This window comes from Topomyia yanbarensis, chromosome 3 (assembly GCF_030247195.1).
Source record: "Topomyia yanbarensis strain Yona2022 chromosome 3, ASM3024719v1, whole genome shotgun sequence".
Classification (NCBI taxonomy): domain Eukaryota; kingdom Metazoa; phylum Arthropoda; class Insecta; order Diptera; family Culicidae; genus Topomyia; species Topomyia yanbarensis.
Genome location: NC_080672.1, coordinates 228,507,282 through 228,532,583, shown reverse-complemented (window position 1 = coordinate 228,532,583; position 25,302 = coordinate 228,507,282). Strand labels below are relative to the sequence as shown.

The 25,302-nt window shown below is 37.5% G+C and overlaps 1 protein-coding gene across 6 annotated transcripts in view; it reads left to right on the top strand.

The window, feature by feature from the left end:
• The window catches only part of LOC131688806 (muscle calcium channel subunit alpha-1), a 1,302,489-nt gene that overhangs the window by 512,652 nt on the left and 764,535 nt on the right, over positions 1–25,302 (top strand). For all 6 annotated transcript variants that reach the window (XM_058973340.1, XM_058973339.1, XM_058973342.1 and 3 more), the window contains 5 exons: positions 9,716–9,961; positions 10,016–10,122; positions 10,804–10,956; positions 11,015–11,208; positions 11,261–11,774. In XM_058973340.1, the coding sequence (XP_058829323.1) occupies positions 9,716–9,961; positions 10,016–10,122; positions 10,804–10,956; positions 11,015–11,208; positions 11,261–11,774 (1,214 nt within the window). The remainder of the gene's footprint in view (positions 1–9,715; positions 9,962–10,015; positions 10,123–10,803; positions 10,957–11,014; positions 11,209–11,260; positions 11,775–25,302) is intronic.

Below are 25,302 nucleotides of genomic sequence, written 5' to 3'. Positions count from 1 at the left end.
ACCCCTCCCGAAAAAAATTTCTGTGTAAATACTTCATTAAGTATATTTGTTTACGAATCTTATGACGCACCCCTAGTGTGTCTTAGTGTTACAAACTTTTTGAAGAATTCCCGGTACGTACGTTGTAATGTGGGTGTCCTGATGCAGTTCCTATACATCATTATATTCGAAATTTTACAACACAATAACTTTGCATCCTAACATCCAATTATTTATAAGCATTATAGAATCCCAGACATTATGACGCAGTATCGTTTCGGACTTTGTGAAACAAGAATGATTTCGAATCACATTCTTACTGTCGACTATTATAATACGCTCTTGTGCGTTATAATGTCCAGGACGTTATGATGCTATGATACGGTGCCGTCTCAGTTCTTTGACCCTAGAGAGGTCGATTTACGGAACGCATAATTGTCACATATTCTGCTGGGTTCCTTTCGTACATAGGGCAATTATGGAAACAACGCCGGTATATAGGTCTTTGAATACATTTATAAACTTAAGCATTGTGAACAGGATGTGAAAGCGCGTGTAGTAAAACGTAGGAAAATATGAAGTCCAAGGCGCTTCCTCCGTGAAGGATTTCGATGGAGACGCATGGTTGTTAGATGCTATAGATTTATTTTCGTGAATAATTATCTAACTATTCGCCACCAAACCAAAAAAAAATCGCCTATTCGTGACCACCAAACGATTTACTATCGATCTGAATAGATTTTGTAGCAAGACAATAATGTTTTGTATTATTCCGGCCAACTTCACGTTAATTTTTTAATATTTTTTACTAATTAACCGCTGACTACCAAACGTTAAAAATAGACTACCAATCACCACCAAACATGCAGTAATCGACTATAATTTAGTTCAATAAATTATACAATTGCATAACCTTTCTATACGAGAATGGCAAAATTCGATTGTATCGGAAAATGCTTACCATTTTTTTTGGTACTAGAATGGGCCAGTTAATAATTATTGTTAAAACTATTTCCATGGTTGCAATAAGATCATTTGAAGAAAAAATGGGTCAACTCCGAATCTTTTTCGCTAATAGTGTGAATGTTATTCGTAATGTTCACCAAAACTCTATCGTAAAATTTATCAAAATTGAGTTTTGAAGTTAGTTTAGTAGTAGTAGCTCGTAAATAGTACAACAAAAATTTCGTTGGTCGATAACGAATCGATTTCGTTAATTGTACACATTCTTTGATAAAATACCCATCCATTTCTCGTGTATATTACGAACGATGTTCATAGATATAACGAAGTTTTTCGTGCATTTCATCAAACAATCTAATTATTTATTAAGTAGATTTGAATTCACAATCAATTAATTAAAATAACAATTTCAAACAATTCGTAGGGGGACTGAGTGCCCGAGCAGAGTCTGATAACAAATTGAGAACTAAACTTGATGTTATGATGTAGTAGGGAATGATTGCTCAGGTTGTTATCATTTTGGTCGTTTTAACAGTTAAAAGATCAAAATCGAAAGCAGGAAAATTGCACTATGACATTAAACAGAAAACTATTTATGCTATCAGTGAAAGCAAATTGAAATCTCATTGAGTTGGTGAAATATTTCATGGATAACAAAATAAGTAATCAATTTGATGTTTGTCAAAGAAATAGAAACAAACATTTTTTTTTTCTAAAAATGTAAGCAAAATATGATGTCATATCTGAAAAAGTTTAAACTGATATCAAAATAAGATTTCAATTTGATGCTTGATATCAAAATATGTTGTCTATTTGCTGTAATTTTGATGTTGAACTTTGCTCGGGTGATTCGACCATGTCAACAGATTTGAATATATTTGTTTTTTTTTTTTGAGAAAGTCTGATCAATTGGTCCGGAAATGAAAAGTTCTCTTCGATATGTGGAACTTTATAGTAAATGTACAATAAAAGTAGGAGCTGGCCCAAATCATCTAAAAATGGAGTTGCGAGCTACATACCTAAAAAAATCGTGTGTATTTTCATCACCTGACCCTGACATATTCGAGAATAAAAATGACATAGTTTTCTGTTCGATTTTCATTTTACATGATGATGACTTTCCTAAATCACGAAATCTTACTCCACATATGGTGATTGTTTTAAATGTTGACAAGTTTAATTTTATAGCACTGCGCATGAAAAATACACCTTTCATGTAAGATTAAATGGAACACGGTTATATTTCGTCACTTCGTGAATTACGTTTTGCTAAATTGTGTCATGTTTGAACTTACGTCAACGATAAGATTCATAATTTTTTGAAGTGTAACATTGAAATCTGTCAATCGATTTGCAATAACTAATGTTTTCTTGAAAGTTTGACGGATTTCGCACACTATCCCCTTAAACGGTTTTTTGCGATCTCGTATCAGGTCCGAATTTGACCAACGCATATTCTACAATTCACACACCGATTAAGCAAACATGGTTGATAGTCTCACTTAAAGAAAGATATATGATGAAAGATACTATACAGCGGATCCATAAAAATGATAATTTACTTGTTTTAATTAAGTGTTATTACTAACAAAAATCTAATTATTTGGAATACATTTTTACATATTAGACATATTAGAAACTTTCTCAAATATTCCATCAAAAAATTCGTTCGATTGATAAGCCCGATTCGTACTAAGTCTCCCAAAGTCGTTTCGTGGTATTTATGCTTCGCCATCTGTCCCTTCCGAAAATTCCTTTGCTCTTTTGGCTCGTGGTGAGCAAGAATCTGACGATCCACAAGAGGGAACATCTTTTGTTAACCCGGGGGAATCTAGGAAGAGGAGAAAGCTAGCCTCCCCTAGACTGCCTCATAAGGGTGCCAAGGTGTCCTCCTCAGAGAGTGCGCCAACCACAACTAATAAATCCAACGGAAGTGGTGCCCAAAAGCCGAAGCAAGTTGCTCCAGGACTTGGAAATTTTAATTCTAACAAGGAGTATCCACCACTTCCAGGGACACCAAAAACCCAAAGTGTCCCCTTTTTTCAAACAGATACTCAATCCAGTAATGGACTAACGTATGCGGAATGAAATTTGGACAACGCTTGCAGCATTAAAACAAAAATGCAACCCTGCGCAAAGCACCATACTAAACGTCATACTCTAGGCACACTTATTTCAAATATCCATTGTTAATTTCGACCCACTAGGAGATAACATGTGAACAAAATGGCAGCGAACGCCCAATCTGGCACTTAGCTATTATGCCAAAAAAAAGTTTTGACGCATTGGAGGATTATGGTATATATTTTGTACAAAAGGCGGATATCCCTCCAAATGTACCACAACTGCGTCAAAATGAGGTTTTTTCGAGGATTATATGAAGCAGAGATAATTTGCTCATAATTTTCGACCTAAATCTAACAAAAATGATAATCAAACTTAAGAAAGAAATTAAAAATATGCCAACATCAAATTTTTCGACTCCTTTGCAAAAAGTTCCTGCAAACTGTCGTAAAGCTTCTCGAATGAGCTCAAATTTTTTTCTACATTAAGTTAAAAAGCTGACAAATGTTTTCATATAGAGTGAACATTTAATAAAGGGTTTTCTACAAAAAAAATTGCCTTTTGAATTTTGTCCAAATTTTATTCCGCATTCGTTAATGATATTGTCTGACATAGTGGACTTAATTTTCACAGCTTTCAATGTAACTGATCCTCTTAAAAGCATTCTAATAAGTTTTCTCCCTATAGTGCAAACATTTTTGAAGTAGTTGACTGCTAAATGGCCCCTCCTTGCAGCGATCGTATCCTTCGATGGCTAAGTCATCGAACGAGGTCACCGATTTGATCACTGTTCTACAGTGGAACAGCAGAAGTATCCTCCCGAAAATCGATTCCTTCAAATTTTTACTAAACAGTTTAAAATGTGACGTTTTCGCATTATGTGAAACTTGGTTAACTTCCGATATAAATCTCAACTTCCACGACTTTAATATAATTCGTCTGGATCGAGAAAACCTTTATAGAACAGTACTTTTGGGGATTAAAAGTGCTATTCTTTCAACCGAATTAACCTCCCTTCGACACCAGGCATTGAAATTGTCGCTTGTCAAGTTTTAATCCAAGGTAAAGACCTTTGCATTGCTTCCATCTACATTCCTCCTAGAGCCTCGGTAGGGCACCGAACGCTTTGTAATATCACGGAATCCTTACCGGCACAGCAGCTAGTTCTAGGAGACTTTAACTCGCACGGCACGGTATGGGGCTGTCTTCATGATGATAATAGATCAACATTAATCCAAGATCTTTGCGAGAATTTCAACATGACCATCTTAAACACGGGATAAATGACGCGGATTCCTACACCACCAGCACGTGCAAGCGTATTGGATCTATCGCTTTGCTCGACATCGCTGCAGTTAGATTGCAGGTGGAAGGTGATCCCTGATCCCTACGGTAGCGATCATTTGCCTGTCGTGATTTCAATTGCTAACGGTTCAAGACCATCGGAAACAATTTATGTCTCGTATGACCTCACACGGAACATTGATTGGAAGAGTTACGCGACCGCGATATCCGTTAAAATCGAATCTATTCAAGAGCTTCCTCCAGAGGAAGAGTACAGGTTTTTGGCTGGCTTGATTCTCGACAGTGCGAATCAAGCTCAGACTAAACCAGTACCCAGCGCGAATACCCATGGACGGTCTCCCACCTTGTGGTGGGATAAAGAGTGCTCAGAACTGTACGCGGAAAAGTCCACTGCATATAAGACCTTCCGGGAAGACGGGTTACCCGTTAGCTATCAACAGTACGCGTCGTCAGAAAGGCGAATGAAGAGTCTAATGAAAGCCAAAAAACGCAGTTATTGGTGCCGGTTCGTCGACGGATTAACGAGAGAGACAGCGATGAGCACTCTTTGGGGTACGGCTCGACGTATGCGTAACCGAAACAGTACCAACGAGAACGTGGAATATTCAAACTGTTGGATATTTGCTTTCGCCAAGAAGATCTGTCCGGATTCTGTCCCGGTACAGAAAATGTGCCGCGCCGCGTCTCCTCACGATACCGCGAACGAAACATCGTTTTCGATGGTGGAGTTCTCACTTGCTCATGCTCTTATCATGCAACAATAACGCCCCAGGGTTAGACAGAATCAAATTCAACTGACTGAAGAATCTGCCTGACAATGCAAAAAGGCGCTTGCTGAATTTATTTAACAAGTTTCTTGAAGGTAATATTGTTCGTCATGACTGGAGGCAAGTGAAGGTCATCGCCATCCAAAAACCAGGAAAACCAGGCTGCGACCACAACTCGTATCGGCCGATTGCAATGCTGTCCTGTATTCGGAAGTTGTTCGAAAAAATGATCTTGTTTCGTCTCGACAATTGGGTTGAAGCAAATGGCTTACTGTCAGATACACAATTTGGCTTCCGCAAAGGCAAAGGGACGAACGATTGCCTTGCGTTGCTTTCTACAGAAATTCAAATGGCCTATGCTAACAAAGAGCAGATGGCATCAGTCTTCTTGGATATTAAGGGGGCTTTTGACTCAGTTTCTATCAACATTCTGTCAGAGAAGCTGCACCAGCATGGTCTTTCACCAATTTTAAATAAATTTTTGCTAAACCTGTTGTCTGAAAAGCACATGCACTTTTCGCATGACGATTTAACAACATCGCGATTTAGCTACATGGGTCTTCCCCAGGGCTCATGTCTAAGTCCCCTGCTCTACGATTTTTACGTGAATGACATTGGCGTTTGTCTTGCCAATTCATGCACGCTAAGGCAACTTGCAGACGACGGGGTGGTCTCTGTTACAGGGCCCAAAGCTGCCGACTTGCAAGGACCATTACAAAATACATTGGACAATTTGTCTGCTTGGGCTCTTCAGCTGGGTATCGAATTCTGTACGGAGAAAACTGAGTTGGTTGTTTTTTTCTAGGAAGCGTGAGCCGGCGCAACTCCAGCTTCTATTAATGGGTGCAACGATCAATCAGGTTTTCACATTTAAATATCGCGGGGTCTGGTTCGACTCTAAAGGTACCTGGGGATGTCACATTAGGTATCTGAAGCAGAAATGCCAACAAAGGATCAACAACAACAATAACTGGAACATGGTGGGGTGCCCACCCAGGAGACCTGATCAGGCTATACCAAACAACGATATTGTCGGTGATGGAGTACCGTTGATTCCGTTTCCGCTCTGCTGCGAACATACACTTCATCAAACTGGAGAGAATCCAGTATCGTTGCTTGCGCATTGCCTGGGTTGCATGAACTCGACCCATACGATGAGTCTCGAAGTGCTGGCGGGCGTTCTTCCACTAAAAATCGATTGCTCATCCGATGCGACATTCTAAACCCGTTGGTGATTGAAAATTTCGAGAGGCTCGTTCAGCTTAATTTTCAAACCGGATTTATGTCCTTGTTCTTCGACTACATGGCACAGAGCATTAATCCTTCTTTATATACTCCCAACCGTGTTCGTTTCCTAGATACTTCTGATTCTACTGTATTCTTCGACACATCCATGAAGGAAGAGAGTCGTGGAATCCCAGACCATATACGCCCGCAAGTGATCCCCAATATATTTTATAATAAATTCCGAGAAGTCGACTGTGACAAAATGTTTTACACTGACTGATCAAATCTCGATGGGTCCACTGGCTTCGGTATCTTCAACAATACTATCACCGCATCATTCAAGCTCAATGATCCCGCTTCAGTTTACGTCGCAGAGTTAGCTGCAATTCAGTACACCCTTGGGATTATCGACACTCTGCCCACAGATCACTACTTCATCATTTCGGACAGCCTCAGCTCTATCGAGGCTCTTCGTGCGGTGAAGCCTAAAAAGCAATTCCCGTATTTTCTGGGGAAGATACGGGAGTCCTTGTGTACGTCATCTGAAAAATCTTATCAGATTACCTTTGTTTGGGTCCCCTCTCATTGCTCTATCCCGGGCAATGAAAAGGCCGAATTTTTTAGTATTTGTCGTCAGAGGACACTCAACAGTTGGCAAACCTCGTGGAGCAATGGTGAACTTTGACGATGGCTACATTCCATTATCCCAAAGGTATCAACGAAGCCTTGGTTCAGGGGGATGGATGTGGGACGGGATTTTATTCGTGTAATGTCCCGACTTATGTCTAACCACTACACCTTAGATGCGCATTTGCGGCGTATTGGGCTTGCGAAGAGTAGTCTGTGCGCTTGTGGCGAGGGCTATCACGACATCGAGTACGTTGTCTGGGTATGCGCCGGGTATTGTGACGCCAGGTCTCAGTTAAAGGATTCCCTTCGGGCCCGAGGTAGACCACCCAATGTCCCAGTCCGAGATATACTGGCAAATCGTAATTTCCCCTATATGTACCTTATTTATATTTTCATAAAAACGATAAATATCCCAATTTAGCCCCTCTCTTTGATTTCTCGTTTTTAGAAGTTTCCTCCTGCCTTGTGGAACCGATCAACTGCAGACTGCCACTATGTAACCGCCGTCGCCTTTACCACTACGGAAACTGAAGCGAGAGCGAGTCGAGGTCCGATGACTTTTGAAGGATTCCCCGCGGGTCCGAAGAATACCATCCACCAATCCGACCTACTAGACTGAGGCGCTAATTTGTTTCGCTGATCTCCCGTTTGCCCGAAAGTTGCAAGTTTTGCTCTTCTCTCCCGGTCACCAAATACGCTTTCTCTCCCCTGTCCTTGATACAACAGCTTCTACACCGATTTTGGAAATAAGCCCCCCACTTGACCAAGCATAAGTCTCCGATAAAAATCAAATTTGTATTCCGTATTCCTAGTTTTAAGGTAGTTGTAATTTTTACTCTTTGTTAAAACTATTGTCCCCCATCTTGTAAATAGAATTGTATCCCTGGTTTTAAAATATCTGTGAAATTACTCATAAATATTTGTTCCCCCTTTTGTGTACCAAACTATATTGTTAGTTTTAAGATAACTGTAAATATTTCCCAAAAAGCTATTACTATTGAATTCCTTGTTTAAAAATTTTTCATAAAACAAATCTTTTGCCCCCTTTCTTGTATATGGAATCTTATTTCTAGTCTTAAGATAGCTATAAAAATTTTCTCTTTTATAAAAAAATATTTCAACATTGAAACCTCCTAGTTTTAAAATATCCAAAATGTAAAAACAAAAGAATTTGGCACCGCTAAGCTAACGCATTTGTGCCTATCAAATAAACGAAACGAATAAAAAAAATTGTAAACTTTGTGAAGCTAATGAATAAAAATACAGAACAAATGTTTACGCTGTCTTCTACTGCTACCCCCTAGCACAAGAATTTATCTTCGTTTCGCGGCATGCATTATGATGTCCTGAAAGAAAAAAATACCAATGTGTTCTCTATCTCGATCTCTCTCTATGTCGATGGTCCCTTCAATATCGACACAGATAGAGTTATCTGTATCACGTTTTTTCAGTTGAACCAATTTTCCTATTGGGAATTAATATTGCATAATGCCAGGCGTTTGGCTCCTTAGCCATAAGACAAGAGTTCGTTTTCTCTTCAGTAAACCAGAGCTTCTGTTTTGCTTCCCGGGACATCACCCAGGATAAGTCAGTTGCTTAGATGTTCACATATGCAGAGATGCCATTATGCCAGATTTATCTGGCACAGCCAGAGTTTTTTAAAGCTTCCAGACAAAAATACAAACCTCTCATTCTGCCAGATTTTTAAATTATAGAAGTGTTTGCACACACATTATGGAAATTTGGGGAATATTTTCCCAAATTTATTAAAAATCGATTGATAAATTTCGATGACTTTGAGGTCGCTGTTAAGTGACAGATTTTGCCAGACATTTTTAGTTGATCTGCCAGATATCCTTTGAAAAATAGTGGCAACCCTGCACATATGTCGTGTGAACTGTTTGGAATTTTTTGTGTCTGACTAGTGCTAATTTGGGTATTAGTTTAGATACATTGTCTAACTAGATACCCAGATGGTGCTAGTGACTGATGAATTCGAAACATAAAAAATCAAACTTAATTTATATTAGGTTTTTTGGCCTTAATGCGCAAATTGGTTTAATCCAATTTGCCCTTTGGGAATAAATATTGCATAAAGTGTAACATGTCAAAGAACAAATGTTTCAGCTCTTCAAATCTAACAATCTGAATTATTAAAGTGGAGATGTTAACTGTTAATATTTTCGCGAAATGATGATGATGATGATGTATTGAAGTCACCACCAGTGCAAGGGTTACGCCAATGGCTGCAGTTGCTTTTAACAGTAAGGATAAAATTATGCTAGCGACGGACCTTCAATTTATCGCTGTTTAAATGACCAAAAAGGGTTGTATGCATAAGCGCACTCCACAGGGACAGTTCCAAGGGACTAAGAATCTCCTTCCTTCTATTAAGATTTTCGCGAAATGAACGAAAAATCAGTAAAAATTGTTAAAATTTAAATAAATTATTGTGAAAATGTTACTTAACCTCATTAGCTGAAAAATGAGGGCATCATTCAACGGGAAAAAAATCTCACATATCCAATGGACCTAAAAGATTTGAGATAAAAAGTATACTTTTTGAGTTAAGGTATTTTAAGACATAAGTTTTTTACACAAATTGTTCAATAACTTAGTAACGGTTGAGATTTTATGGTATGCGTAGAACGACTTTTTTCTCCAAAAATGACAGTCAATCATCCCTCGAGAGGTTCTTAACCATGAACCAAACACCCTGTATATTATTTGCATTTAACAATTTAACAAATTAATAATATTACTTTCTCATCCATTTCCAGGCCATTTGAATATTTGATCCTTATAACAATTTTTGCAAATTGTGTTGCCTTGGCTGTTTATACTCCATTTCCTAATAGTGATTCAAATACCACAAACGCTGCTTTGGAGAAGATTGAGTATATTTTTTTAGTGATTTTTACCGCCGAATGTGTAATGAAATTAATTGCATACGGGTTTATACTACATCCAGGGTCATACCTAAGAAATGGATGGAATATTCTGGATTTCACGATTGTCGTCATAGGGTAACGATCATACATTTCTTAACTAAAATACAGATGTTACGTGAATTGTTTCAGCATGATTTCCACAGCATTATCGAATTTGATGAAGGAAGGATTTGATGTTAAAGCACTTCGAGCGTTTCGTGTTCTTAGACCTCTACGATTAGTATCTGGAGTGCCAAGTAAGTATATAATCCAAATAAACAAAATATTAAACCCTTCGATAGTAACTAATCCTGTTAAGGCAGATGTCTTCCGTTTAATTCCACTATAGAAATAATAATGAAAAACTGTTGCTTTTCACTATAAATCAGATACTAGTATTTCAACTATTACTTATAGTCTTCTTTAGTGTTTAATATCAGACTGATATTGAACACTGAATAAGACTACAAGTAATAGTTGAAATACTAGTATCTGATTTATAGTGAAAAGCAACAGTTTTTCATTATCATTTCTATAGTAGATTTAAACGGAAGACATCTGTCTTAAGAGGATTAGTTGCGACATTCCACTAAGTCGCTCAAAAAGTTTTGTTCAATTATTGTGCCGTTCTAATGTATATCTAAAATCGCAACTCGAGGATGTACTCCTGGATGTACTGCTGGACCTTGTGGTTTATAATACAGTTATGAATCGATATTCTCAGCTCAATGGTACACTTTAGGCTTTCAATATCCGTATTATAATAGAACATTACTTTACTTCCTCTTTGAAAGGCCCATGCATCATTTAAATACACTAAAAAAATTATCTTTGTCTATGTACTTCATAGATATGTTCATATGTTTAAAAACATAGAGAAAGCGAAATGCAAAGTTTCATAAGATTTATGTAAAATGATCAATTGTGTGTTATTGCAGGTTTACAAGTTGTACTTAATTCAATTCTACGAGCCATGGTGCCTTTATTACATATTGCCCTCCTCGTTTTATTCGTCATTATTATATACGCGATCATAGGACTTGAGCTATTCTCAGGAAAATTACACAAATCTTGCTTCCACAATATTACTGGTAATTTATTTATTGTATTCAATATCACGTTATGACATCTATAACCTTTCGTAAGTAGGAGAAATAATGGATGACCCTCATCCTTGCGGCGACGATGGATTTCGGTGTGAAACTATTTCATCGGATATGGTTTGTCGTTTGTACTGGGAAGGTCCTAACTTTGGCATAACTAATTTTGACAACTTTGGTCTCTCAATGCTTACTGTATTTCAATGTGTGACATTAGAAGGATGGACCGATATGTTGTATTATGTAAGTTTTTCATTCATTCACTTCGCCTTTAATTAATGACACATGATTTCAGATACAAGATGCAATGGGTAGTACTTGGCAATGGATTTACTTCATATCCATGGTGATATTAGGTGCTTTTTTCGTCATGAACTTAATTCTTGGTGTCTTGAGCGGCGAGTTTTCCAAGGAAAGAACGAAAGCCAAAAATCGCGGCGATTTTCAAAAATTGCGCGAGAAACAACAAATAGAGGAAGATCTACGAGGATATTTAGACTGGATAACACAAGCAGAAGATATCGACCCAGAAAATGAAGCAAACGTTATTCAGGAAGGTAAAACTATGACAGCCCACGAGATCGACTGTTCAGATCACTTAGGCGAAGAAGGAGAAATTCAACAAGAGTCGTGGTTTGCGAGAAAAAGAAAATATATAGACCGTTTCAATCGACGACTACGCAGAGCTTGTAGAAAAGCGGTGAAATCGCAAGCATTTTACTGGCTCATAATTGTATTAGTTTTCCTAAACACCGGAGTGTTAGCAACAGAACACTATCAACAGCCACGTTGGTTAGATGATTTTCAGGGTAAGTAAGGGAAACCAACATAATTGTTTCATTTCTAACAACAGGAAAGACTGTGTGCATCTTCAGCAAAATATGAATCAGAGACTTCATGGCTTTAGAATAGGAGAGGGTCAGGAGTAACATTTTATTAAGAGTAGGGGTAGTGGGGGTTACATTAGAGCTTTTTGAAGAACAGTAAAACAATGTGGCATTCTTAAGCATTTAATTATATTTGGTCATCGATAGCGTATTTTTTTATTTGTCTCTCTTTTCTTCTGCTGTAAATTTTATGCATTGAACAAATTCGATCTATTCACTCACTAAATGTATAGTAGAAGTATATGCCAGAAAATGTACACAAATCACAGCAGAATGAAAGAGACGGACATAGAAAATATGCAAACGCTGGATATTTTTGTTTCTCGGTGTGCCAGAAGGAATGACTGCATTTTATTATTAAAATTAAGTATATATGTCTCGTCTTTTTATAGCACGCTTGATTAGGGTAAGGTGGGGCAAATCCGACCTAGTAAATGGTTTTGGCTGCAAAAAGCTCATTTTACATCGGATCAAGTCGTTTTATATACCAAATTGAAAGTTAGACTCCTGGGCAACTTTCTGTATATAACATTTTATTTGGATCTTCGGAATATCATGATATACAAGTTTTTTACAAAAATGTTCATTTTTGCTGTTTTCAAAAATGGTGGGGTAAACCCGACCCCCTACGTTTTTGGTTGATTTAGTGCAGATATTACTCGAATTCTATGGGTTTTCAATGATAAATCAATGAATGTTGTGTTATTGAATTATAACATGAAGAAAATGAAGCTCAATATCAATCTTGGAATGCTAAAATCACGAGCAGTAGCACGTAATGATATTCCCATTTGCATCGGAGCAATTGCTCGACGAATGCTATAATCATCACGTTTTTGTGTCTTTCGTTTATAATTATGAACCATTTTGCATAAAAATAATAAATAATAACAATAAAAATATATTTCAATTTGATAAATAAACATTTTCTTAGCAAAAAAGCGGTCGGATTTACTCCAATATTTAGAGGTCGGATTTGCCCCACCCCGTTATTTTTCCTTACGATGCAATTAAAAAAAATATGAAAAAGGTTGAACTAAATTCATCTATGCACTTTGTAGGACTTAAATCAAAGAATTTAAATCCATTTACATTTATTATGCAATCACTTTAACAATCAGAAATATCCTGTATTCAACGATGCACAAAAGTTAAATCAAAAGTTGTAAAAACACACATTTTGTCGTATGAGCATTTCAATGTAGACTAATAAAATGCTGTCATACCACCATTATGATTATTTTCGATGCTCTACACGACAACATTGATATTAGTTCGCGTAGTGCTTCTGATTTTTGGTAACAGAGGGGAGTCGGGTTTACCCAACGGTCGGATTTGCCCCACCTTACCCTACATGACATTACACGATACTGGATTATCCTCCCTATTCATCGCAGCGGAAAAAAAAATAATTCTAGCGAACCAAGTACAGGTATTTCCCTAGCAGCGTTATATGTTTTCAGTAGCACTACACTTGTAAAACACTACATTTGAGTACAACCAAGACAAAAACCGATGTAATCCACCTAGCAGTGAAATGAGACATTTCTTACACATATCACTGTTGGAATCAAACGAATCAAACGAATCAAGCGAATCAAACGAATCAAACGAATCAAACAAATCAAACGAATCAAACGAATCAAACGAACCAAACGAATCAAGCGGATCAAACGAGTCAAACAAATCAAACGAATGAAATGGGTCAAACGAATCAAATGAATCAAATGTATCAAAGGAATCAAATCAATCAAATTAATCAAATGATTCAAATGAATCAAATGAATCAATCGAATCAAATGAATCAAATGAATCAAATGAATCAAATGAATCAAATGAATCAAATGAATCAAATGAATCAAATGAATCAAATGAATCAAATGAATCATATGAATCATATGAATCAAATGAATCAAATGAATCAAATGAATCAAATGAATCAAATGAATCAAATGAATCAAATGAATCAAATTAATCAAATTAATCAAATGAATTAAATGAATCAAATGAATCAAATGAATCAATTGAATCAAATGAATCAAATGAATCAAATGAATGAAATGAATCAAATGAATCAAATGAATCAAATGAATCAAATGAATCAAATGAATCAAATGAATCAAATGAATCAAATGAATCAAATGAATCAAATGAATCAAATGAATCAAATGAATCAAATGAATCAAATGAATCAAATGAATCAAATGAATCAAATGAATCAAATGAATCAAATGAATCAAATGAAACAAATGAATCAAATGAATCAAATGAATCAAATGAATCAAATGAATCAAATGAATCAAATGAATCAAATGAATCAAATGAATCAAATGAATCAAATGAATCAAATGAATCAAATGAATCGAATGAATCAAATGAATCAAATGAATCAAATGAAGCAAATGAATCAAATGAATAAAATGAATCAAATGAATCAAATATATTAAAAGAATCAAATGTATCAAATTAATCAATAGAATCAAATCAATCAAATGAATCGAATGAATTAAATAAATTAAATGAATCAAATGAACGAAATGGATCAAATGAACAAAATGAATGGAATGAACAAAATGAATAAAATAAGAAATAAATGAAATGAATAAATAAAACCAACTTAATCCACCTAGCAGTGAGATGAAACATTTCTTACACATGCCATTGTTGGATCATTCATTAGTTTGTAGAACTCGTTCACTAGTTTGCAGTTTCAACCACTGCACGAATAAAACCTCAAATAAACTGAATAAAGTATAGAAAATCAATAAAACGAACAAAATAAAATAAAGCGAAAAATAAAAAAACAAAATGTTTTCAAATTGATTAAATGAGTACAATGAATAATAAAAATCATATTAATAAAATACATAAATCAAATGAGATTAGCTCATTAAATAAAAAAATAGGCAATATTTAAAAATAGTTAAAAAATTAATTGAACAAATTAAATTGACTCAAACCAACAAATTGAATGAAATAAGTATATGGAATGACTGATTATGAAATGAATAAAATTAAAGAAAAAATTTAATAAAATAATAATAAATGATTGAATCAAATGATGATGATGGTCCCACAAAGGTGTAAGCTGAACAATTTATCTAGAAGATAATTAATATTTTAACTCATGATAAGACCAGTTAACAAAAAAACGGACTGGTTCAATTTGCAGACATAGCCTTTCCTTCAAAAGAACGTAACCAGATATATTTCGAATATTCCATCAATAACCACGGTCCATCAAGAAAATTTCCATTCCGGGAAGATACTTGATATAATAGGGAATTGAACTCAATAGCTTCCATTTCTGATAATTCTCTGTAAGACTCCTCCCGCCTGACCAAGACATCTACTATCACCTGCTAAGGTGATAAGTGACGAGCCTAGTGGCAGCGCAGAGTCCAGTCGAGTTATATCATCCACATCAGGCCCCTTTATTAAAAGTTGCGTACCACTAACCCAAGTTAATCCAGGGATATTCCTTTACAGGAATACCCTGGATTGATCAGAAATTGAACCCGATATCTTGTTATATCAGAAGAAGTGACCAAGCCCACCACTCAACGAACCAACTCCGTTATTGCCGCTATCGCAGCAATAACCGAGATTAACTCTATTGTCGAGCAAAGCCAGCAAAGCAACTGCATCATCAAATCACACCCTGATCACAACAAGAGTCTAAAAGCTTCGATTCAACCCGATGAGCTCTTAGTACTGGTCACCCTGTTCGATTTCAAGTTAGTCTCTATCTGCTTATCGCGCGCGTGGCTCAGACTTCTGTAGACATCTCATTATTTTTAAAAACTTTAATAAACAAGTAACAAAAATCCATCATCATCATAGCGAATATAATAACTTAGTGTGACTAAATGCAAATAATAGAAGAGAAAAAAAACAATCTTCGTGGTATATCATAGTTATTCAAATAACTCCAAAATATAAAAAGTCAACAAATCTGTCTACAAAGCAGATTTTACGTGTGAAGTACATAGTGTTTTGAACTCCGCCAATGTTGCCGCGCGTTTAATATGTCTAGGCATCGAATTGAAAAAACTTATTCCTTTGTACAACAAGGAGTTCTATGATCTACTAAACTCCATCATCAAATCAGACCCTGATCACAACAAAAGTTTAAAAGCTTCGATTCAACCCGATGAGCTCTTAGTACTGGTCACCCTGTTCGATTTCAAGTTAGTCTCTATCTGCTTATCGCGCTTGGCTCAGACTTCTGTAGACATCTCATTATTTTTAAAAACTTTAATAAACAAGTAACAAAAATCCATCATCATCATAGCGAATATAATAACTTAGTGTGACTAAATGCAAATAAGAGAAGAGAAAAAAATTACGTTCTTCGTGGTATTACATAGTTATACAAATAATTCCAAAATATAAAAGTCAAAAAATCTGTCTACAAAGCAGATTTTACGTGTGAAATACATAGTGTTTTGAACTCCGCCAATGTTGCCGCGCGTTTAATATGTCTTTATGTCGTTTGTTAGTTGCTATTCACTTGACAAAACGTTGCTTTTTTCAATTCTAGCAGTCTCCGATATACTGAACACTTACTAAATGCCGCATGATTTACGTCCAAATTCATTTTACGTTCATTATTCTTTTTAATACTCCGCCAATGTTGCCGCGCGTTTAATATGTCTAGGCTTCGAATTGAAACAACTTATTCCTTTGTACAACAAGGAGTTCTGTGATCTACTAAATAAAAAGTTAGGTGTTCTTGCATCAGACGCGTTTCTAGTGTTGTACCTATGCGCATCACTTCCTCTTTCAATTCGATCCCACAAATATCGAGGCAGCATTCCATTAATAATTTTAAAAATGAACACCATTGTCAAGTAATAAATTCTTTGCTTCACAGAGAGCCATTGTAATGCATCTAGCATGAAACTAGAGGAAGTGTATCTGTTACATTTTAAAATTAATCGCATGATTCTATTTTGCAATCGCTGTAACCTTAATATTTGTGTTTGATTGGCAAGAAACAAAATAGACGGGCAGAAGTCAATATGTGGTGAAATAATAGTTTATATAATAAAATTTTACTACTAATTGTTAAATCATTTTTCAGACGACACAATATACCATACTTTTTTGAAATTTTTTTGATGACATTGTCGATGTGAGACTTAAAGTTTAACTTTCCATCAATATCCAAGATATTTTAATTCACTAACACGATCAATAGTCTCACCATTTATTTCAACGTTAACGTCAGGCCTAGTATTAGTCAAAGAGATAATCATGTATTTAGTTTTAGCAACATTTAACTTTAATTGTTTAAATTTTAATCAGCGAGCAAGGGAATGCAAATCTTCGTTCAAATGCGCTACGGCTTCATCTACATCCTTAGCTGCAATGAACAGAACAGTGTCGTCAGCAAACAAATTTAAGTCACAAAATCGTAAAACTCGCCTTAAGTCATTTATATATATAATAAACAAAATAGGACCTAAGACACTACCTTGCGGCACTCCAAGAGGATTGTCAAGAGGACTAGATACAAAATCGTTGAAACTAGTTTTCTGAGTTCTATCACATAAATAGTTTTCAAACCGCCTATGTGCTATCCCTCCGATACCAAATCTCTCTAAAGTTTTCAAAAGTAAAAATCTCAAAAGCGCGTTTCAGATCCAAAAATAAAGCAAAAATAGTCTCTTTAACCTCGATTTTTTCTTTCCATTTTGCTAACACTAGATTCAAAGCGGTTTCACAAGAGTGTCCCTCTCGGTATCCCGATTGCTCCGGAATTAGCAAATTATTATTATTCAAATAACTCATCAGCTGGCCCTTAACAACAAGTTCTAAAATTTTCTCTAATGTGTGCAACATGATAATGGGGCGGTACTCTTCGGCTTTATCCGTCCCAGTAACTTTGGGAATAGGAATCACAAGTGATTCCTTCCAAACTTTCGGCACGTGCCCAGTTTGTAGTGATTCATTTACAAGGTCCAGCAGATCGTGTCCGATGACATGAAAACAATCCTGTATCACTTTCGTGTTGACATTATCGATACCAGCCTATTTTCCCAAAGAAAAACAAATATCCTTCAACTGTTCAAAAGTGATTGAGTGAAATCCGTCAAATCTACAGTTAATATTAATCGGCTGTGTTATTTCCACAGGTTCACTGACCAGCTCAATACTGTGATTGATCAGTTGGACACTATTAACGAAATAACTGTTCAATTTTTCAGCTCTTCTTTGTTCAGATTGTTCTTCTACCCCGTTAAAAGTTATGGACTGCGAGGAACTACGTTTAGGTTTAATTAAATTCTTTAGGATTTTCCATAACTCTTTGCTGTTGTTTTGATGTTGATCGAACTTCCTTTGAATATATTCACATTTGGTCTTCTTCAAGGCCCGTGATTAAATATTTCGCACGTGCGTGTACCCATTCCAAAGACGTTCACTATTAGTTCTGCAAAATTTCTTGTACTTTTTATCCCTTTTACGTTTAAGGCGCAAAATATCTAAAGGGTACCAGCTGTTCGAGTTATTTGAATTAATAAACTTTTGAGAAACTAAACTATTTGTACACTCTATTAACACGTTAGTTAGAACAGCTGCCTTTTTATCTAAATTTCCATTCAATTCCGTAAAATCCATGCTTTTCGAAACCTGTTGAGCAATAGCTTGTTTCGAATATCTTTTCCAGCACATGATTTTAACTTTATCCTCTTCACGGTTAGGTTCATTCTCCAGCAAAATTGAAATCGTCTCATGGTCCGAAATTTTACACCCGGCCTCTACATACGAATGAACCCCGTCAAAATTGGAATACACGTGATCTACCATTGTTCTAGTGTGTCTGGAAATTTTTGTAAACTCACTAACCGTTTGCTTGAAATTGAAAAACTCAGCCAACTGCTTCAACTATTTCGAAGTTTGATCGTTGAGCCAATCAATATTGAAATCGCCCGAAATTACATTAAGTTTACTTAAGTCAACGAATTTCTCCCACCAGTTTTCTAAAATTTCTAAAAACCGTCAATCGCTTGAACTAGGAGATTGGTATACTACTGAAAAATTTCACATCTGCGTGCCTCTTTCAACTGATATACCCAAGAACCAATTATTATCAACTGCTTCGTTTAACCGAACGTTGAATTTAATCGATTCTCTGGCGTAAGTAGCAACTCCACCCGTATGTCTGGAATGAGATTGGCAAAAAGTAACTTTATAACCCGGAATGCTATACTGATCAAATGCATTAGCATCAACAATATGTGTTTCTGATATTAAAACCAACAATGGACGTTTGTTTTCTACAAGATATCGCATTGCGACAAAGTTTGTAGATAACCCAACTATATACAAATACAATGTTTCAGACAACCTCTCGTTTGTTAGTTGCTATTCACTTGACAAAACGTTGCTTTTTTCAATTCTAGCAGTCTCCGATATACTGAACACTGCTTACTAAATGCCGCATGATTTATGTCCAAATTCATTTTACGTTCATTATTCTTTTTAATACAATCCACGCATTTAAAATCAGTTGACGAGCATTCAGATGTTCTATGTGCTCTATTACATCTGGAGCATGTTTCTTTATTAACGCATCCCGTACTCTTATGACCATATTCTCCACAGAGTGGGAGGAAGGCAGCACGTTAAAGGCCTCTAAAACAGAACACCTATCCCAACCATTGTTTACCGCACGGGCTGACATCAGGCCGCTATAAGTGTCCTTATCAACTTCAATTATAACATTGTATTTGTTATATTTGAAGCGTGGATTTTGGAAATTGGAAACAACTTTAACATATTCAAACCGAATACCCTCATTCTGACTTTTCAATAAGTCAATGAAGACTTCTTCAGAGTATCGATCACTCATCCCCATTATTTTCAACTTCGGTTTACCGGATATCGGTATAACAGCGTTATACTTTTCACTCAGATTGCTTACAATGTTTTCTTTCACCGATTCAATATTATCCCGAGTTGCACACTCCACAATAATCGAGCCATCTTTACCATTTTTAAAGTTGCTAATTTTGTGCACCTTTGGATCTAATTTATTTTTTAATTCCTTCCTCGTGTCGTCACTCGATTGCAACGGCTCGACTGGTTTAACCACAATGACCGGGCAGCCTTACGTTTCGTTTGTCTTCTAGTTCTAATTTTATTCGTACCAGTAGCTCCCGACAAAACATACGCGTAAGTAATTCTTTTTATTTATTTATTAACAGATTAAGGCCGAAGTGGCCTGTGCCGTATAAAAAAGATTCCTCCATTCCACTCGGTCCATGGCCGAGCGTCGCCAGCCACGCAGTCTGCGAAGGGTCCGCAAATCGTCTTCCACCTGGTTGATCCATCGTGCTCGCTGTCTTCTTGTACCGGTCGGATTGCAATTGAGAACCGTTTTCACCGGGCCATTGTCCGACATTCTGGCTACGTGCCCGGCCCACCGTAGTCGTCCGATTTTCGCGGTATGACAGATGGGCGGCTCCCCCAACAGCTGATGCAACTCATGGTTCATTCGCCGTCTCTATGTGCCGTCTTTCATCTGCACTCCACCGTAGATGGTACGCAGCACTTTCCGTTCGAAGACACCAAGTGCGCGTTGGTCCTCCACGAGCATGGTCCAGGTCTCGTGCCCGTAGAAAACTACCGGTCTAATCAGCGTCTTGTAGATGGTCAACTTCGTACGACGGCGAACTCTGTTCGACCGAAGTGTCTTGCGGAGGCCAAAGTAAGCACGATTTCCTGCCACGATGCGTCTACGAATCTCTCTGCTGGTATCATTGTCGGCGGTCACCAGTGAGCCCAAGTACACGAACTCTTCAACCACCTCGATTTCGTCGCCACCGATGCAAACTCGAAGCGGGCGGTTCTCATTCTCTTCTCGTGAATCTCTTCCTATCATGTACTTTGTCTTCGACGTGTTGATGGCAAGTCCGACGCGCTTGGCTTCTCTTTTCAGCTGATGTAGGCTTCCTCCATCTTCTCAAAGTTTCGTGCAATAATATCAACGTCATCGCCGAAGCCAAGTAGCTGAACGGACTTTGTGAAAATCGTACCACTCGTGTCGATCCCTGCTCTTCTTATTACACCTTCCAGCGCGATGTTGAATAACAGACACGAGAGACCATCACCTTGCCGTAACCCTCTGCGTGATTCGAAGGGACTCGAGAGCGTCCCTGAGATACGTACTACGCACATCACCCGATCCATCGTCGCCTTCACTAATCGCGTCAGTTTGTCCGGGAATCCGTACTCGTGCATAATCTGCCATAGCTGATCTCGATCGATAGTGTCGTATGCGGCTTTGAAGTCGATGAACAAATGATGTATGGGCACATTGTACTCGCGGCATTTCTACAGTACTTGACGAAGAGCGAACACCTAGTCCGTGGTAGATCGTTCGCTCATGAAACCCGCCTGGTACTGCCCCATGAACTCTCTTGCAATTGGTGATAGTCGACGGCATAGTATTTGGGAGAGTACCTTGTAGGCGGCGTTCAGCAGGGTGATTGCTCGGTAATTACAGCAATCCAGCTTGTCGCCCTTTTTGTAGATAGGACACACGACACCTTCCATCCACTCCTCCGGTAAAATCTCCTCCTCCCAAATCTTGGTAATCACCCAGTGCAGCGCTTTAGCCAGTGGCTGGCCACCGTGTTTTAGTAGCTCGCTTGGTATTTGGTCAACCCCAGCGACTTTATTATTTTTGAACCGGCTGATCTCCTCCTGGATTTCTTGGAGATCCGGAGCCGGTAGTGTAATGTCTTCCGCGCGTGCTCCCAGGTGCGTTACAGTGCCATCCTCGTCGTCTGCTGCATCGCCGTTCAGGTGTTCTTCGTAGTGCTGCCGCCACCTCTGGATCACCTCACACTGCTCCGTGAGAAGATTCCCGTTTGTATCTCTGCACATGTCGGCCTGTGGTACGTGGCCCCTGCGCGAGCGGTTCAACTTCTCGTAGAATTTCCGTGTGTCTTTAGCGCGGTACAGCTGCTCCATCGCTTCGCGATCTCGGTGTTCCTGCTGGCGCTTTTTGGTCCGGAAAACCGAATTCTGCCTGTTCCATGCCTGTTTATATCGCGTCTCGTTCGCCCTCGTGCGGTGTTGCAGCATTCTCGCCCATGCTGCATTCTTCTCTTCGACTAACTGCTCGCATTCGCCGTCGTACCAGTCGCTTCTTCGGTCCGGGCCCACCGTACCTAGTGCAACCGTCGTATGTCTGCTCCAGCTGCATGTAGAACGCTTCTTTCTCGTCGTCGGGTCTCCCTTCGTGTGGGCAATGCACGTTGATGATGCTGTAGTTGAAGAAACGGCCTTTGATCCTCAACTTGCACATCCTTGCGTTGATCGGCTGCCACCCGATCACACGTTGGCGCATCTTGCCCAGCACTATGAAGTCGGTTCCCAGCTCGTTGGTTGTACCACAGCTCTGGTAGAAGGTAGCCGCTCGATGCCCGCTTTTCCACACCGCTTTTCCACACCGCTTTTCCACACCGCTTTTCCACACCGCTTTTCCACACCGTAAGTATTGGGTATGGGAATAAGTTTCCGTCCTCTTGAAAGATAGATCATTATTGATACTACAGCTGTGTTAGCTCAACTACTCTACTTACCATTTCTAAATGTATGTGTAAGGTCTCGATTGCACTAGTTGATATTCGCTTCGAGTGTGAACATCTTTTTTAATCTGGCGTTAAAAATGTCAACGTTCGTTCCGAAAAAGCAGCATTTGCGGGAAATTTTGCTGCATTATTACATTTCAAAGAAAAGTGCAGCTGAAACGTATCGCATATTAAGGAATATTTACGGTGATCATGCTCCATCTAATACAAGCTGTAAAGAGTGGTTTCGACGATTCCAAAGCGGCGATTATGACGCCAGTGACAAAGAACGCGAAGGAGCACCGAAAAAGTTTGAAGATGCACAACTACAACAGATACTTGATGAAGATTCATGTCGAACTCTGGATGAGCTATCCAATGAGTTGAATGTTGACAGATCGACCGTCGGTAAACGTTTGCACGCAATGGGAATGGTGCAAAAATAGGCAATTGGGTACCACATCAATTGAAGGAGAGGGATATCGAGAGACGTTTGGTGATGTGCGAGATGCTCCTTGAGCGCCAGAAAAGAAAAGGTTTTCTGCATCGCATTATCACTGGCGATGAAAAATAGATCTACTACGATAACCCGAAGCAACGAAAATGTTGGGGGCTGCCAGGTGAAGCGGGTCCATTCACACCAACAAAAAAAAATATTCATGCTTCCAAGGTTTTGTTGTGCATCTGGTGGGATCAGAGTGGTGTAATTTATTACGAACTTCTTAAACCATCCCGAAACAATCACTGGCGATCGTTACAGACTGCAACTAATACGATTAAATCGTGCTTTGAAAGAAAAACGACCGGATTGGACTGCTCGACATGATAAACTAATTTTGCTGCATGATACCGCTAGGCCACACGTTGCAAAATCTGTCAAAAAATATTTGGAAGGGGTGAATTGGGAAATCCTGCCCCACCCGCCGTATTCCCCAGACATAGCGCCATCAGATTACCATCTTTTTCGATCGATGCAATCAGCCCTGATTGGAGAAAAGTTCACTTCTTGCGAAATTATCGAAAAATGGCTCAACGAATGGATCGAGTCGAAAAACCCTGACTTCTTTCTTCGAGGAATCCGTATGCTGCCTGAAAGATGGGGAAAAGTTGTCGCTTCGAATGGTGCACACTTCACATAATATTATTTTGTATTTCATGTTTTAAATAAATATTATTTTCGTGTAAAGAAGGACGGAAACTTATTCCCATACCCAACAATTCTACTATTTTTATTAAAAACCTCGTCATTATTTTCATCATCGTCTATTTCAATTAACATCGATTCATCTTCTTTATTCGTAAATTTTTTTCGTTTTCTACTGGGATTTTCGTCAGATTCAGAATGAACCTTCCTATTACTAAAATTCCTCTTTCTGTTCATTCCAACTAATTCAATTTCACGCTTAACATTTTCATTAAAACAACTTTTCAAATCTTCCAACTTTTTGGCAACACTGTTTTCCAAGCTAGCCAATTTACTCTCGAGAGAGTTATTGAATGACCTGATCAGTTTTTCTATTCCGTTTTCTACTGCGATGTTTATCTGTGCATCGATGTTTTTTCGGGCATCAGTGAGAGATTCAGAAATGGAAGCTAATTGTTCCATCTTCTTATCCAACTCAATGATTATCGAACTGACATCCTACACACCAGAAGGCTGGCCTGATAAACATTTCGCACACTTGTAGCAAAGGCTTGTATTATCAGCCACCCAATTTACCATGGCCTTTGTTAACCCGGAACATTTTTGATGGTATTTATCGCCGCAAAAAAGGCATAGTACAAGGCCTTCGGCGAGACTCACCGTGCCCGTACACTTTGCACACAGGCCACTCATTATAGGCAAATTAAACAACAGCTGGAGAAGCGGGACACAAACAAAACAAATATATCACTGCGTCATCTCGCTGCTGGGAAACTTACAAAGTCAGCCGATGCAGCGAAATGAAATCCGAAAATCACAGAATAATAATAGTCTGTATGACTACACACTATACTTATCTGAATGATCTTCCGATTAGCGATTAGCGCCCACAAAGTTTCCAACGAAAAGCAAAGTATTTCCTAAAAAATTTAAGCGATTGCTTCCTGCACTATGTACACACAAGTCACCATATTCACTTTCCAAAAGCAATGGAATCAAATTATTCAATTGAATCAATTGAGCCAAATGAATCAAATGATTCGAATGAATCAAATGAATCAAATGAACCAAATGAATCAAATGGATAGAATGAATTTAACGAATCCAGTGAATACAATAAATCAAATGAATGAAATGGATAAAATGAATAAAATGAATAAAATGATTAGAATGAATGAAAAGGATAAAACAAATAAAAAAATGAATTGAATAAAACAAATAAATAAAACAAACGAATCAAATAAACAAAACGAATAGAATTGATAAAATGAATAAAAAGAAAATGAATTGATTGAAATTAAAAATTAAGCGATGTTAAAAGGTTATAAAATAATAGAAAAAAATAAATCGTGTCAAATGTCATTTGGATGAAATGCATAAATCTGAAAAATTGATCAAATTATTAAAATGAAGAAACTGAAAACATTTATAAACTGGAAGAACCGAATAGAATGCATAGAAGGAAAACAATGAATAAAATAAGTTAAATAAATGATATGAATAAAATGTAAGAAAAAAATAAACTGATCAGAGTGAATACAAAGAATGAAACAAATAAAATAGATTAAATGAATCCAAATGAACAAAATGAATAAAAAGAATGCTGAATGAAATAAATAATTAAAATGCAAAGATCGCATACTTAAAATTAGTCAAATGTTCAAAATGTATAAAATAAACAAGACGAATAAAATCGATGAAATGAAGAAACTGAAAAAAA